This window comes from Melospiza georgiana, chromosome 15 (assembly GCF_028018845.1).
Source record: "Melospiza georgiana isolate bMelGeo1 chromosome 15, bMelGeo1.pri, whole genome shotgun sequence".
Lineage (NCBI taxonomy): Eukaryota > Metazoa > Chordata > Aves > Passeriformes > Passerellidae > Melospiza > Melospiza georgiana.
This window is the reverse complement of record NC_080444.1, coordinates 14,265,499-14,280,061: the sequence shown is the minus strand read 5'-3', so window position 1 is coordinate 14,280,061 and position 14,563 is coordinate 14,265,499. Positions and strand designations below refer to the sequence as shown.

At 38.6% G+C, this 14,563-nt stretch overlaps 1 protein-coding gene across 1 annotated transcript in view; it reads left to right on the top strand.

The window, feature by feature from the left end:
* SLIT3 (slit guidance ligand 3) overlaps positions 1 to 14,563 on the top strand; it is a 495,630-nt gene that overhangs the window by 332,133 nt on the left and 148,934 nt on the right. The window contains exons 10-11 of the mRNA XM_058034755.1: positions 1,147 to 1,218; positions 5,497 to 5,568. Of these exons, the coding sequence (XP_057890738.1) occupies positions 1,147 to 1,218; positions 5,497 to 5,568 (144 nt within the window). The remainder of the gene's footprint in view (positions 1 to 1,146; positions 1,219 to 5,496; positions 5,569 to 14,563) is intronic.

The window sequence follows — 14,563 nt, the reverse complement described above, 5'->3', positions numbered from 1 at the left end:
CATTCCTGGTTCTAAAGTGTTTTTTCTCTCCCATCTGCATTGCTGCAGCAACTTGAAATGACTGGAGTGCCTCATTCCATCATTCCAGTATGTTTTTGTATTTCAATTCTAAGCCATTTTCAACCACAGATTTTTTTTTTTTTTTTTTTTTACTATTTAAACTGTTGCTTTTTAGGACACTTCAGGGAAAAAAAATACACAAAATTTCAATAATAAATAAGAGCAAGGTGAAACCAATTTTGGTCTCAGTCCCAGCTCAGTAGAAATTTAGCTACCACGGTCAGTGGAATTTGTTGTTTGAGGATCCACTTTTACATTTCTAATGGAGATGAATATTTGAAGTTCATCTGAGGAGAAGCCATTCCTTTTAGCAGGAATTCAGGGAACTTGCTGACAAATACTTGAAAGTACTGTGGGGAAGGAACAGAAATTAATCTCAGTGGTTTCTGTAGGCGGTGTCTTAAAGCTGCTTGCATTTTATGTTAGTGATACATGCATTTATGGTACTTCATAAAGAATACTTCTTTCAAGTCAAATACTAGAAATAAAAACAGACTTTTTATGTAGTCTGGACCATATTTTAGAAAAATTAAAGTATTTGGTAGTTGGAATAGGAAGATGCAGTTCTCTTTTTTTACCCTTTTAACATAAAATGCTCCCAACCCTATTAAAAATATGAATTCATCTTGCAGTGAATTCACTTTTGTTTCTAGCATCTTCCCAGGTTGTTGCCCCTGAATTGGTCTGATTGTGTTAATTAATGTTTACTAAGCTGTCACAACCTAGGTTAGCTGTCCATTTAAACAGCTACATTCTATTTACAACAGCTAGTCAAGGAAAGCATCTGTATTTTCTATTTTCTACCTTAACTTTAAAATGTACCTACTATTATTTATTAATTCCATGAACCTTAAAAGTGCAATATCCTCAGCTTGTGGCATTTCTTCTAGACCACTTTAGCAACCAGAGAGATTATTTTATTTTTCTAAGTATTTTTTCTATTTAGTGGACTTCAAAATAATAGCATATTTTGCATAAGGCCCTGTAAAATTGCTTTATATTTCTATAAAATGTACTGTCATAATTAATGTGATTCCTGTCCCGTAGCTGTGCAGTTAACATGTATATTGCTCTGTTTGTTTTCAGACGTTTGGAACAAAACCTCATCAAAATCATTCCCCCTGGAGCTTTCACCCAGTACAAGAAGCTGAAGAGAATGTAAGTTTTAATAAGACCAACATGCAAGAGCAATCATGAATCTTCTAGCTTCAAGTTCAGTATCTTCATTTTAGAAACATATTGGCAATTCTGTGTTGAAATCACTGGGGATTGCACAAATCATCTCTTCAGAGTGTAAGCAACAATGGAATTTGGTTCAGGATGCCTAACAGTGCATGAAATCCTTAATAATGCTTAATTTCACTTCCTATTATAAACGAAGTGATTTAATTAGTTGTTAGTCTGCTCAGACTTCAGACCTGCTTCCCCAGAATAGATTTGGAGTCCTGTTTCTCCTCTCATCCGTTTCTCCCTGTTTGCAGCACGTCAGGGTGGTGACCCCAGTTAGAGCAGGAGGAGTTCTTTGCAGTGCCTTTGACGGGCTGATGTTGAAATGCTTTGACTGTTTACAAGAAAACAAAGAAACCTGCTGCAGCTTGTTTTCATGTCACTTAATCACCAGTAGATACCCAGATAATTCTTCCTTTTATTGCCCCTTTTGTTTTCTCTCTGGATTAAAAAAAATAATAACCCTGATGTGTAGCAGTGCTGTCATGCAGATGACACAGGGCATCCCCCCAGTCAGGTTTTTCTTTCATTTTTGGGTGATGTGTGAGAGATGGTGTGACAGTTCCACGGTGATACAGATCATGGTAAAGCAGCTCAGCCTTGCTTCCCCACAGAAATGGAGATTTTGCTGCTGCACTGGAGCAGTAACTTCCAGAAAACATCCAGGCTTTGTGGATGAGCACTAATGCTGCTGGGAAAGTGCCTCTGCAGCTCTCCTCTGATGTGAACAATGCTGGAATTAAGACACTGTCAGCTCATTTCAGAGAACACACTGGATTATCAGATAGCTTTGGGAAACTGAGGTCAGCTTGCACCATACCGTTGATTTAAGGGCAAAATTGTTCTGTTTTCCAGTCCCAGCTTAGCGAGTTCCTAGAGCTGAAGAGCTGTAAATACGGATCTGAATATTTAACAGGTCAAGTCATCAATCTTAGATGGTCTCTATTCTTCTGTCTCACTTCCAATATAGCTGTATCTATTTTTAAAGAAGTACTGTATTGGATAGTAAGATGGTAATTTCAGTGAATAATGATGGATCTCTTTTCAGTGACCTAAATTGTAACTTTTTTATTATTAAAATCACTACATAGTTCTTTCTAAGGTATGACTAATTTTAGATTTTTGTGATGTTTTACTGTCTTTTCATATTTCTTTGATGGGTGAAGTGTAGTTTTATGGGAGTTGACCAAAAAATACTCTTTAATGTAGATCGCTGCCCTATCCAACGCAGCACTTGCTATGTGAAATTATTAATGTTAGAATTTTGCAGCAGAATTCCATTAGCAAGTGGTGCTAACAGCTTTTTGGGGTATAATTGGCATACTCATTGAGATCTGAGCTCATCATGAAATAATAAGTTATTGTGGCAGATGATCTGTGCCAAAGCTTAGTTACTGTGAGAGGATCTTGTGGGAGAACCTGGGACAGGTATTTGGGCTGCACAATGTCCCATAACAAACCTGATGTTTTGCCATTTGTTTATCCTCCTGTCTCCTTGTTAAAGTTTAGTTCCTGCTGGACAATGAGGCCCTGGACTGAGTTTTAAAACACATGGTTTTATTGAGGATATTTGTTTCAGTATTTAAAGAGATTATTGACACCATCTTTTCAAGATTCCCAATCCTTTTAATAAAAAAAAAATATACTTTGGTGAAAAGATTATATCCTCAAACAAAAGAATCATCCATCCTTTTCCTTTAGAGGAAGGATAAGTTCAGTATCACTGAAGTTTTGTTAGCCTTTCTTCATTTCTGTCACTTTGATTTCAATGAACACTGCCATAGCAGGAGATTTTCAGTGTAATTAATGGATGCCCTACTGGGGGTACAAATGCAGAACATTAATATAACTGTTGTTATTGTTACCATTAACTACTATAATAATATTTTATATCATTCAGGGTATTAGCATAACCCTGTAAATTGTATTGTATTTTCCTTCTTCTGGTGAAAAAATATGCAAGAATGTTAGTGATAATAGTCCTCATTTGCAACCCTGTACACTCTGTATTTTGATTCTTTACTGAGTATTTCCTGCAAGATAATGAAGTTTCCTTTCCTTAGCTAATTGGATAACTGAGACTAATTATTAAATTAGATCCACTTGTCCAACATAATCTAGATATGACTTGATATTATTAGGTCAAGATGATAGCAGAAAATGTATATTAATTCAAGTGTTACACTTGCATATAGCTGCATTTTGCTGTTTAGAATTATCTCTTCATCTTCCAGCATGGGAGAGTTATTTTGGTGATTAGGTTTAGTAAAGGAGCTGAAACCTATTTTGTCTTGGGCTTAATCAGAATTGTCCACATTTCCTGCCTCTGCTCTTCTGAGGTTTTTACCTAACAAGTTTGTAGAGCACGAGTAAGAGCCAAGTACATGGAATAACTTTGAAGGTTGTGGTTGCACCTCTCTAGCTCTGATGCTTGTAGTGGCATTTCATGTTGTCAGACTAATTTTACCACATTTCAGCAGAAAACACATTGAGATTTCACAGGCTTGCCAGTAGCTCTGTGGAGTTGTGACATTTTCAAGCAGCTTCCACAAACTAAACTGTATATGACATGGATTTTGCTGAGTACTCTTGTCAAATGAGAACAGTCCATTTTATAAGTTGGAGATAATCAAGTAATCTGTTTTTAATAATGTTAGTCAACAAGAGAGTATTCAACCAATGCTATTAATAGTTTTGCATTTGGCTGCATCTAAAAATAAATCTGTTTTGTTTCAAAACCTTTTACAGTGAAGACATTCAAGCCACACAGTCATGTGTTACTCAGCATCTTGCAGGGTACCCTTGCTCCCCTGGTGCAAAGTCAAAACCAGTTTATGTCCCCAGCTGGTGACTGAGCACAGCCACCCTCCACGGTGTGTGCAACAACCTTTTCAGAGGTTTCCATCACGCTGTCAGAGGTGCAGGGAGGGAGGGAGAGGTGACTGATATCATCCCTGCCTGAGCGCAGTCCTGATAATTTTATTACATTTCCAGTTGAAGAGGCACACTGCCCCTGAGTGATTCTGAGATAGCCTAAACTAAGAAAATGAGCCTCATGTCACCTAAACTGTCCCAGTTGTGCAGCTGAGGAAAGCCTCTCTCTGTTTTCATGTAAATGAAAGACAGAATAGGACAATCTCACCAAAGCAGGCCAAACACAGGGAACAGAAACACCAGGACAAAATTGAATCCCTTCTCTTTCAGGAGATGGAACCTCCTTATCTTACAGCAGTGGAACTTGGGCTCTAATGGAAGGGAAATAATGTGTCTAATTATCTTCTAATGCTGATTGTAGTGCAGCTGCATGAAGTGAGAGAGCAGAGCCCAGCGTGGCGTTGCTGTCGCTCAGCACCATCAGTCACACACCCCTTGGGGTCCAGCCATGGGAGACAGCAAGGGTGGCAATGCTGGGATGCATTCCCAGCATGCTAAAACACTGCTGAAATACTTCAATCAAAATCCAGATCCCCCTTTTCAGGTGCTTGCTGTTGTTCAGCAAACTCGCCTTTTCCCATGATTTTGTCTGATTTCAATTCCTCAATATTTAGCATTCCTCAATATTTAACATTCATCAATAAATAGATAGGACTGATCCACTTCATACTTCTGCTTACTAGACAAAAAGCAGCATTCAGTCTAAACAAGTTTCACAAAAACCTGTATAAAAATAAAAACAAATGTTCCTGTTTTCAAGGTGACAAGTTTGGCTGCTGTAAGTTGAGCTGCAAAACCAAAACATTCCATGAATCCTGTCCTGCTAGGCAAGACGTTGTAGCAGAAAACATCAGTAGATTGCAGAGCCATTCTTTATGCATTTAAAAAAGAATCAAACCTTAGAAAAGTTACCAAAAATCCAAACAAAAAAATCCCACTTTACACGGCTAGATTTGAAAAGAGTTTGAGGACCTCATTATAGTTTTAACCAACGTTATTTGTAACTCAAAAGATGTAGAGAATGGAAAACCTCTTAATTTTCTCATTAGTAAGTTCTCTTTCAAGTGATATTTTATATGGAGTCTACTTGGATCCATTGCATGTGCCCCAGTGGAAATATCATTGAAGATGTACATGAAATACATGTTCATCATTTCTCTGAGATAATATGATCATTTACTTCTGTTTTGTGTCAAGTGTGCTCTTCCAAAACAGTTAAAATATTTTCATTAAATTCCTGTTTACTAACACTTTTTCAAATCTTTCTTTTTACAGAGACATCAGCAAGAATCAAATAACTGACATTGCACCTGATGCATTCAAAGGCTTGAAATCTCTCATTTCCTTGTAAGTAGAAAATAGAACTGAATGGGCATTTGGGGAGAGCTTGCATGTAAGAGGAATAAAAATGATAATGTGCTGTCTGGGGGAACATATGTTTCTGTGTGCAACTGCCAGCTTGTGTGAAGCATCTGATCTTTTGTAAATGAAAAATTTTGTAAATGAAAAATGAAGTTCAGAAAGGAGGACTGTCTGCAAGTCTCTCATGAGGCTGCTGAATTCTGCACTTCAAATCACTTCAAACATTATTCAGTCCTCTCTACCCCTGCACCTGCAGGCTGCTCCATGCCCCCACACTGCTCATGGCACACCAAAACCTCACCTTAGGCATGGCTGGAGCTCTTAATCAGGGAAGAGTTGGGGAAATATTTCCATACTGGATTTTTCTTCTATAGTAATGAAATTACACTCTCTTTGGAGTTTTCTGGCTTTGTGTTGTGGATTTTTTCTGATTGGTTTTTGTTTTAGTTTTAGGGTTTTTTGTGGTGGTGGGTTTTGGTTTGTCTTTTTTTCTTCAAACTAGTTAGGGAAGGACTTAATCATAAGAAAATGTTTATATGCCTTAGCTATAATTACTGGTTCATTAAGCTGGAAGGGGGCTAAGATATGATTTCATACAGAAGATAAAAAGAAGGTAGGATCTCTTGACAGCCATTTGTTTCTCTTTATAGAACACAGAAAACTGATTTAGCACAAAGTTGAATTTACATGCAGCTGTATTTCAGCCTAGGTACCCATAGCACTATTAAAACAGTTGAGCTTTTAATGTGTAAAAAGAGCAAAAATCAGGAGCTGCATATTGAGGATAAACTAGAACAGAGTGGTAGAAATGTTGAGAGAAGAGAGAAGCACAATTAGAATGATATTTACCTGTATTAATTTTAAAAACAGGATGGAAACAATTATCTCATTAATATTCATATAACCCAGCTTGGTTTTTAAAAACTGTAGTTTGTTTCTACAAGCTGACATAAATTTATTTTCTGAATACTGGGCAATTCTGAGAAACTGAATAATTTTTTGGCTAGAAGAATATCAGAAGGTTATTAAGTACTAAACTTCCATGTTGCAGTAAACCTCTGAGCCAGAATACAGAAGGATTGGCCCTTTTTTGTGCCCTGAATCCAGCTGGGAGAATGCCAGAAATATATATTAAGTGTTGCTGCTGTTTGTTAAATAGTTCAGGCGGTGTTATTCAACATGCTGTGGAAATGGTCAAATCCCTCACTGCTGTCTGGAAGCAATTCAGCAGGAGAGTGACATTCACTGAAGGCTACAGTCCTGGCTTGGTGTGAAACTGCTGCTGATGCTGCAGTGCTGCAGCTTCCTGCTCCTGCCAAACCTCCTGGCTAGGACAGGCAAGACATTTCCACTTGGGCTTGTTTTCCCAAGGCAGAATTTATTCAGCTTTAGCACAGTTAATTCAGATACCCCCAGGTGGCCGCAGGAGTGTGGGACAAAACACATCAGAGTGGGCAGGGAGGAAATGAGAATATAAACTGGGCAGGAGTTTATGGTGCTTTGACTTGCAGACAGAAGCAGTGACATGAGTGTGTATTCTCTGTCCAGTCGTCCACGGCAATATTTTAAGTAAATGATGTTTGAATATGTTCATATCCAAGTGGGTGAAACAGTGCTTTTAGTTAATGCCAGTGAGTTGTGGCAGGGAGATGAGATGCAGCACAGCAAAGGCTGTAGCAAGGGAACTGCCTCCAAGTCTTCCCTTTGTTTTCCTCAGTTTCCCTCCACTACAGACACACAAAGCTGTAAAACAGTTTCTCCTCTCCTTGGCAGCCTTGTTTATAGGACAGTATCAACTTTGGTCTTGGAATTATCAGCCTCCTTCTCTAGGGTCAGTTATCAGCTGGGTTTTACTTCCTTTTGAAAGGTTTTGCCATTGCTGTTCGTTGCAGGTAGGTCTTAAAAATGTTTTCCCTCCAGTTGCCAAGCCATTGTTAGTTCCCTCATCTTTCATGACCTGGCAGGTTCCTCCCTGTAGTTCTTTCAGTTTCTGAGTTCTAGATATGTTTATGGAGCAAGATTATTTGCTGGTCAGCAGAATCTGGGTTTCTCTGAAAGCTTCCCCAGGTGAGGACACCTTGGAGGTGCCTCCCTCCCAATGTCACTGCAAAGGGAAAAGAAAAGGAAGCAGGAATGAAGTCAGACAGTGGCTTAGCAGTGTTTTCCCCCTTAGCAGCTCATTCTTTTGGGTGCCCAAGGCCCAGTAACTTCACTCAGCTGTGTGCCCTGGAGGAGCACTGCCCTGCATAGGAGGAACAGCTCTTTCCGTTCCTGCTCCTCTCTCAGGTGGGATTGGTGCTTGCCTTTTAATGAGACATCACTGAGGTTCACTCTCTGCACAGAGCAGGATTTGCAGCCAGCTGAGCTCCACCCAGAAGAAAGGAGGGGAAAGTATTAATGCACAAATGAGAGTAAGCAATTGGTCTCCATTAAAAATGGAGTGCTGCTGTACAAACTAATATCCCTGTGCTTTTTTTTTTTTTTGTCTGTTTTTACCCCCATTTTGTGCTCCTCGCTCTGCTCCCTGCTTGCATGCAATCACAGTGCTCCCTATGGGTCTGGGGAGCCAGAGTGCTGCTCTGGAAGGCAGCCAGCCTTGTTAGTGTGCCTGCCTAATGCAGGCCTGGATTCAGTGGGCTCTGCTCTGCTTTCTCCTGGACTCAGCTTGGCTTGGTGTTTCCAGGCAGAAATGCTTCTCAGAGCACTCTGCCTCTTGTACCTGTGTTGAGATGGTAGGAAAAAAAAAGTGCATTGCAGTTTTCAAAACATGGGAATGTTTATAACAGAAGCTGTTTCCTCTAAAAGGTCTAAAACTTAAATCTTTTAAAAGTGCTAAGTGATCCATGTGCTGGCAGGCCATAAGTTTTTATTGTAAATCTATATATTTTCTCTAATAAGAAATTCACCTATGGGGGTCAAACAGGACACAAAATGATTATACTTGAAAGCAACCATTTCTACCTTGGGTTTTCTCTGCATTTAGCAAAAAAAAAAGGCAAATTTGTTCCTGTAGGGTACTCAAGACTTCTCCATTCCTCACATGCAGGAAGAAATAAGTTATTTTCTCTATGCCCATTTTTCAGTGGATTTTGTTCCCTATTCATATTTTTTCTTTGGATCAATAAATTTCTACTTAGAAATATTTGGGGATGCACATAACTTCTTTTTTTCTCCTGGATGTTACAGAATAAGGAACTGGAATCATTATGATTTAAGAACTTTTTCCTGGAATTTCCTGGCTTTTCCTTTTCTTCTTCTTGTGCTAGAAGAATTAGTCTTGCTATGCAATAGTTCCTTCATATAATTATGAGAGCAAATAGTGCCCTTGCATTGAGCAGTGTGGCAAAATTGGTTGTTTGCAAAGGAATGTGTTACCTGAATTTGAAGGAAAAGTTTGATAAACATTGTTTGTAGTAGGTGGTGTTTGTGTTCCATGGTTAGCAGGGCCTCTGCAGGAGCTGGGTGGTTAATGGTTAATAACAGCAGTGGTTAATAATGCTCTGGCATGGGGGACAGTAGCAATAGCTTCATGTTTCAAGATTGCTGCACACACTTTCTAAAGTAAATTAATTTTCCATTTAATCAACTCTGAATCTGTCTGGTATCGGTGAGAGAATTGTATCAGCATTTGGTTATTGTTAATGGTATCAGAGATAAATGTGATTCCTGGGGTCAGTAAATGTCCCACCAATGCAGGTTTGGAAGGCCATATCCAGACTGTCTGGGGACATTTTATGGGATATGACAAAACAGTCTAAGCCTTCAGGGTGTTAAACTGCATGAATAAGTTTTAGACCATTGCAGAGGGAGAATTCCTTTGGTTTTGTTCATGTACTGAATTAAGCTAGTGAACACTTTAAAAGCTTAGATCAGCCTGGGCACAAAGACAAGAGACAGCTTAGGTTTTGACATAGCAGTCCCATTTAGACCATCATCTCCTGGGTGATGATGTATGGGGTGTCATTCATGGTGATTTGAAATCTGCAATAAAACACTGTCTATTGCAATAGCTGACAAACTTATTTTAAGGTAACAAATTGCTTTGGATAGTTTTACTGTGATTTATTTAGCTTAGCTTGTTCTGAAGAAATATGAAATAGTGCAGGGGGAAAAACAATTACAAGTCTAAGTTTCTTTTAGATATTAGATATTTATTGCTGTTTTTATCCCTATCAATTTGTCCTCTTCTGAAAACCTGAATTCGTGTTGAGCCTGTGCCATTGTACATAGCTTGGGAAATATAATTCTTCCTAGCAAGAATTGTTTTCACAGCCTGAAGGAAAGTTAAAAGCGTTCTGAGGACTGAAAAAGACATTGCATAAAGTCACAATTTGACACTTCAGTAAGAATGTTTCAGCCCAGCCAAAATAAAGGAACACTTAGCTGGAAACCATATGGTCTAAAGTCAGGGATTCTGTGCTAGGCTTTCATACCTCAAAAAGCTCTGTGTCACCTTCAAGGGAAAAATCTCTGTATTCTGTGATCTGACTTAATGAAGCAGCTCAATTGCAGCTACATCTGCAAGTAAGGAAGCTGAGGAGCAGAGACATAAAATAAAGAGCACAGCAATTATTGTTTCACACCCCTCGAAGGTGGCGTGTTAAACGTCAGTGCATCTGAATGGCCGTGTATTGGTAAATCAGTGCAAATTCCCTCTGTTTGAAATGGTGCAAGAGGCCAGAATGGATAGAGACTGTGAAGAATCAGTGTAAATTTCATGTTTTAGGACCCTTCTGCTGAAGGTTTGGTCCATCACTGATTATATTCTCACCCAGCACATTTGTGGCTACGTGTGATTCCTGTGCTTGCTTTGTGTGTGGTGTGTCCCAGAAGTGCAGATCAATCTATGCAGGGACTATTCTCACTGTTTAATCTTTATTTTAGAATATCATGGGTTAAACAGCAAAACTCGAAGCTTAGTAGTAACAATTAATTATTTAATTGGAAATTTAATATCTAACATGTCTTGGGATAGATACGTCGTTAGGGGACTATTAAAATATGATGCCAGAATCAGCCTAAAGAAACACAATGCCTCATTTGTGGCTGTTTTATATTTGTAAAACTTCTTGTTGCAGATCCATAATGACTCTTTAGGGTGCTGCTCCCAGGGATTTCCAAAGCTTGCAGTGCTGCCAGGAGTTTGTGCTTTATGTGCTATTTGTCAGACCCTTGGCTGACTTACTCTCCTAAAGATGAGGAGCCCATGAAGAATCAGGACCCCACACAAAAAAACTTCATAATTTTTTGGTGTTCTAATTAATGTTCTAATTCACTGATTCACTGTCTATTGGCAGCAATTACTGAAATATTTTTATTCTTATTACATGTTAACTTTGTTAGTGTGTTTTTAATTTAAAAAAAAAAATGCTTTGTGTCTAAAATTTCAGGTGCTTTGGGATAGAGGAAGGGTTGTGTCCCTGTGCCAAGCTTGCACATTGGCCAGGACACCTGCATGTCCTGCAACACGTGTGGGGAAGCAAGTGAGCACCACTTTTAGAACTTGTAATGCCAAAGGGAAAATCTCCTAAAATTTACCTCTGCTGGAAAAAGCACTGGAGATTTAAATGAAGCTCTGGAATTGAATGGGTCATGTTCCCTGTTATATGGCTTTATAAAGTTGGTAGTTTTTTGGTTGTTTGTATTTCATTTGGTTGTTTGGTTTTTGTTCGGTTGTTTTTGTTTGTTTTGGGTTTTTTTTTTTTTTTTTGAGGGATTTTCTTGGTCTTTCTTTTTTAGTTTTTGGGGTTTTTTTGTGGTTGGCTGTTTTTTTGTTTAGTTTTGTTTAGTGGGTTTTTTCGGGGGGTATTTGTTTTTTGTTTGTTTGCTTTATGGCATTTTTGTTGTTGGTTTGTTGGTTTTTGTTTTGTGGGGGTTTTTGGGGTGCTTGGGGTTTTTTTGTTTTGGTTTTTTTGGGGTTTTTTTTTTGTGATTGGTTGGGATTCGTTTTTAATTTTGAGGATTTTTTTTAGTGTTTGGGTTTGTTTTTTTTGTTGTTTGTTGTTTTTTTGGGGTTTTTTTTGTGGTTGGTTGGGTTCTTTTTTCATTTTAGTTTTTCAGGGGTTTGTGTTGGTGGGGCAGAGCCCAGTGATGCTCCTTGGTGGGATTGTTCTCTCCTGGCTGCCGCAGACACGCAGCTCTGAGCAGAGCGGGGTTTCTGTGCTTTCCCTGCAGTGGAGCTGCACTGGGGCGCTGCAGGCAGGGCAGAGCCCCCTCCCCGAGCTGCCCTGTGTGCTGCAGCCCAGGCGTGGCAGCAGACATGGCATCAGCTCCTTTGGCTCCGAGCACTGCTGAGCATGAATATGAATTAGAGACAAGTGCCTGAGCTCTCATACTGACTTTTGTTTAGCTGCTAATCTGTTTGAATGCTAATGTGCCACATGCACATGAGCCAAATTAGCTTGGAAAAGGCTTATTTTCCTTTTGGTGGCTTCTAAATATCGGAGCTTTGCTTTATTTTATAAGTTACTTTGATCTATTTTGCTCAAAATAATAAAGAAGATGTACAAACACATCCAAGGTTTAAAGTTCAGTAGCACACTGCCCTATAACCTTTTGACTCTCAAATTAAAAAAAAAAAATTGCTCTGAGGGTCTTATTTTGATATTTGCATTCAGTAGTGCCATAGGACATGAGTGGTGATATTTCTTTAAGGTTTTGTTTTACCTCTACATGTTAGCGTTCAAAAACACATAATGACAGGGGATTATATGCGGTGCTTTTTATTAAGAGCTCTGGGAATGGGGGGAATATTCAACCCAAATCTGACTCCGACCATACATCCGAAATGATCATGTTTTATACTCTATCATTATATAACTTTCATGTTAATTATGAAACTTATATTGTTCTATTGTATACATAAATTTAGCCCCTCTCTGAATTTCCAACATAGTTTCTCACTATTCTTCTTATGGTTATATAACAATTACATTTAATTACTAAACAATCATCACCTCTAACAATTATATAATTTATCATACTGCTTACGCAGGTGCAGTTGATCTGGGAAAGCACAAAGCCTAACATTTTAGATTCTATCTTTAACTTTTTCCAGGGTTCCACTATCATACAGACAGAATAACCCTTAGGGTGGAGTGGGGATGATTTTACTTTCCAGGGGCATTTTGTAAAACTTAGCTCTCAATTCCTCTTTGCAGTTGTGCTGTGCATTATTGATGAGCTCTGATGATCCTGCTCCTTCACAAAACTGAGAAAGATGTTTCTCTGGCATCCCAGAGTTTGCAGTCTAAACTCAGTGTACAGATGACACACTAAAGATAAAGAAAGGTTTTTCAGAAAGACTGGGAGGTGAAGAGGAAGAATGCTGGGTTCTGTGGGCATTGATGTTTTAACCTTTTACAAATATTTTATTTGCAGAGGTTTTGCTTCTGCTTCCTCATACAGGTGCACACATCTTTGTGCAGAAGGAAATCTGTGAGTCAGCCTTTCACATGTTGGTTTAGAGCCCAGGGAAATCCAGGGACTTGAATGTTCTGTCTGAATAATCCTGTAAACCTTTCCAAGTTCAGCCACCATTTCTGTCCAGCTTTGGATGGATTATAAAAATCTTCATGTATTGCATTACATTTTGTTGAAATAAGAAATTGTGTGTGTTTTCTGAAGCTAAAGTTAAGAAACAATCAGAAAAATTTGGAAGCATTCATTGCTCACAAGAAACACTAATGGGAGCAGCACATTACAAACACCTCCTGACTCTGTACTAGATAGAGAAATTGTTAAATTTGTTTAGAGAAAATAGAATGCTGGATGACCCTGAGTTTCTTGAGTAGCACTTCAGTTCCTGCTAAACTGCAGAAGCAATGAAAAATTGGGTTTCAGTTTGGATTTTGGTATTTAAATGGTGTTGCTGTGTTTGGGCTCAGAAATGAGCTGCTCTGGGAAGGCTCCCACAGGGGTGATGGACTCCCCGTGACTGATGAAGAGCAAGCTGAAGTGGTGATGCTCTGGGAAGGCCAGGGGGTATTGGAAATGGTCTGCCGTGCTAAGAGTTTGGTTTTCAGCATGTTCAGCTCCCTAATATTTCAAACGTTGTCAGGCAGGGTAAGCCAGGATTTCAGCCAACATCCAAGCCTCGCATGGTCTTTTGATTCATTGCCAGCCCATTGTTCCACATTAAAAAGTGAGGGAATCAACAAATTTAGTGACACATAAGCAGCAGAGTTTTGGCATTTGCTGGTTTATAACCATTTGCCATGTCCTTTGTAGAGCATAGAAATTACATAAATTTTGGTTTTTTCCTAGTTTAAAATGTTTAGATAAGGAAAAATGTTGTGAGAGGGAGCCTCATCATCTTCCCTTTTACCAGCTCTCACAGAAGCTCCTCAGCCACTCTCTGGTTTTACAAATGATACTGACCTGCAGAAATGACATGAGCTCATGCTTCAGCCATGATTGAATTTCTGCTGTTCTTGTCATACATGATTTTGCTCTGATCACTGGGTAACACATCTCAGCATAATGGTGGCTCTGTCTCTCTTCCCCCTTCGTTCAATTTCTAAAGATAATATATGTGCATTGCTCCATTAAAAAAAAAATGAAATATTTTTAATGTTAAAACTGAATCATGGATATCAGGTCATATATTTATGGTTGATTAAATATACACAGTGAGTCTCATTTTTGTTATTAAAGATTTACTGATTTTTATAACTAAGCTATACCTAAATTATTTTTGAGTTCCTGAAATATATGTCTATTTCCAGTTCAGCATAAATTTCTTTATATTAGTTCATTGAAATGGTAACAGCAGCTGGTGAAGCCATAATATTTTATCCAATGATGCCTGTGTCACATTTCATGCCAATTACTGTATCTTAAGAGACTCAGTTATATGAAATTTTATCGACAACCAGCTTGTGCTCTCTGGCTTTTACATTCAGTATTACTGAGCAGAATTCTAGGTTTTTGCATCAGACAATGTGCCTTTCAGTGGCTAAAATATTTCTAAAGAGGATGG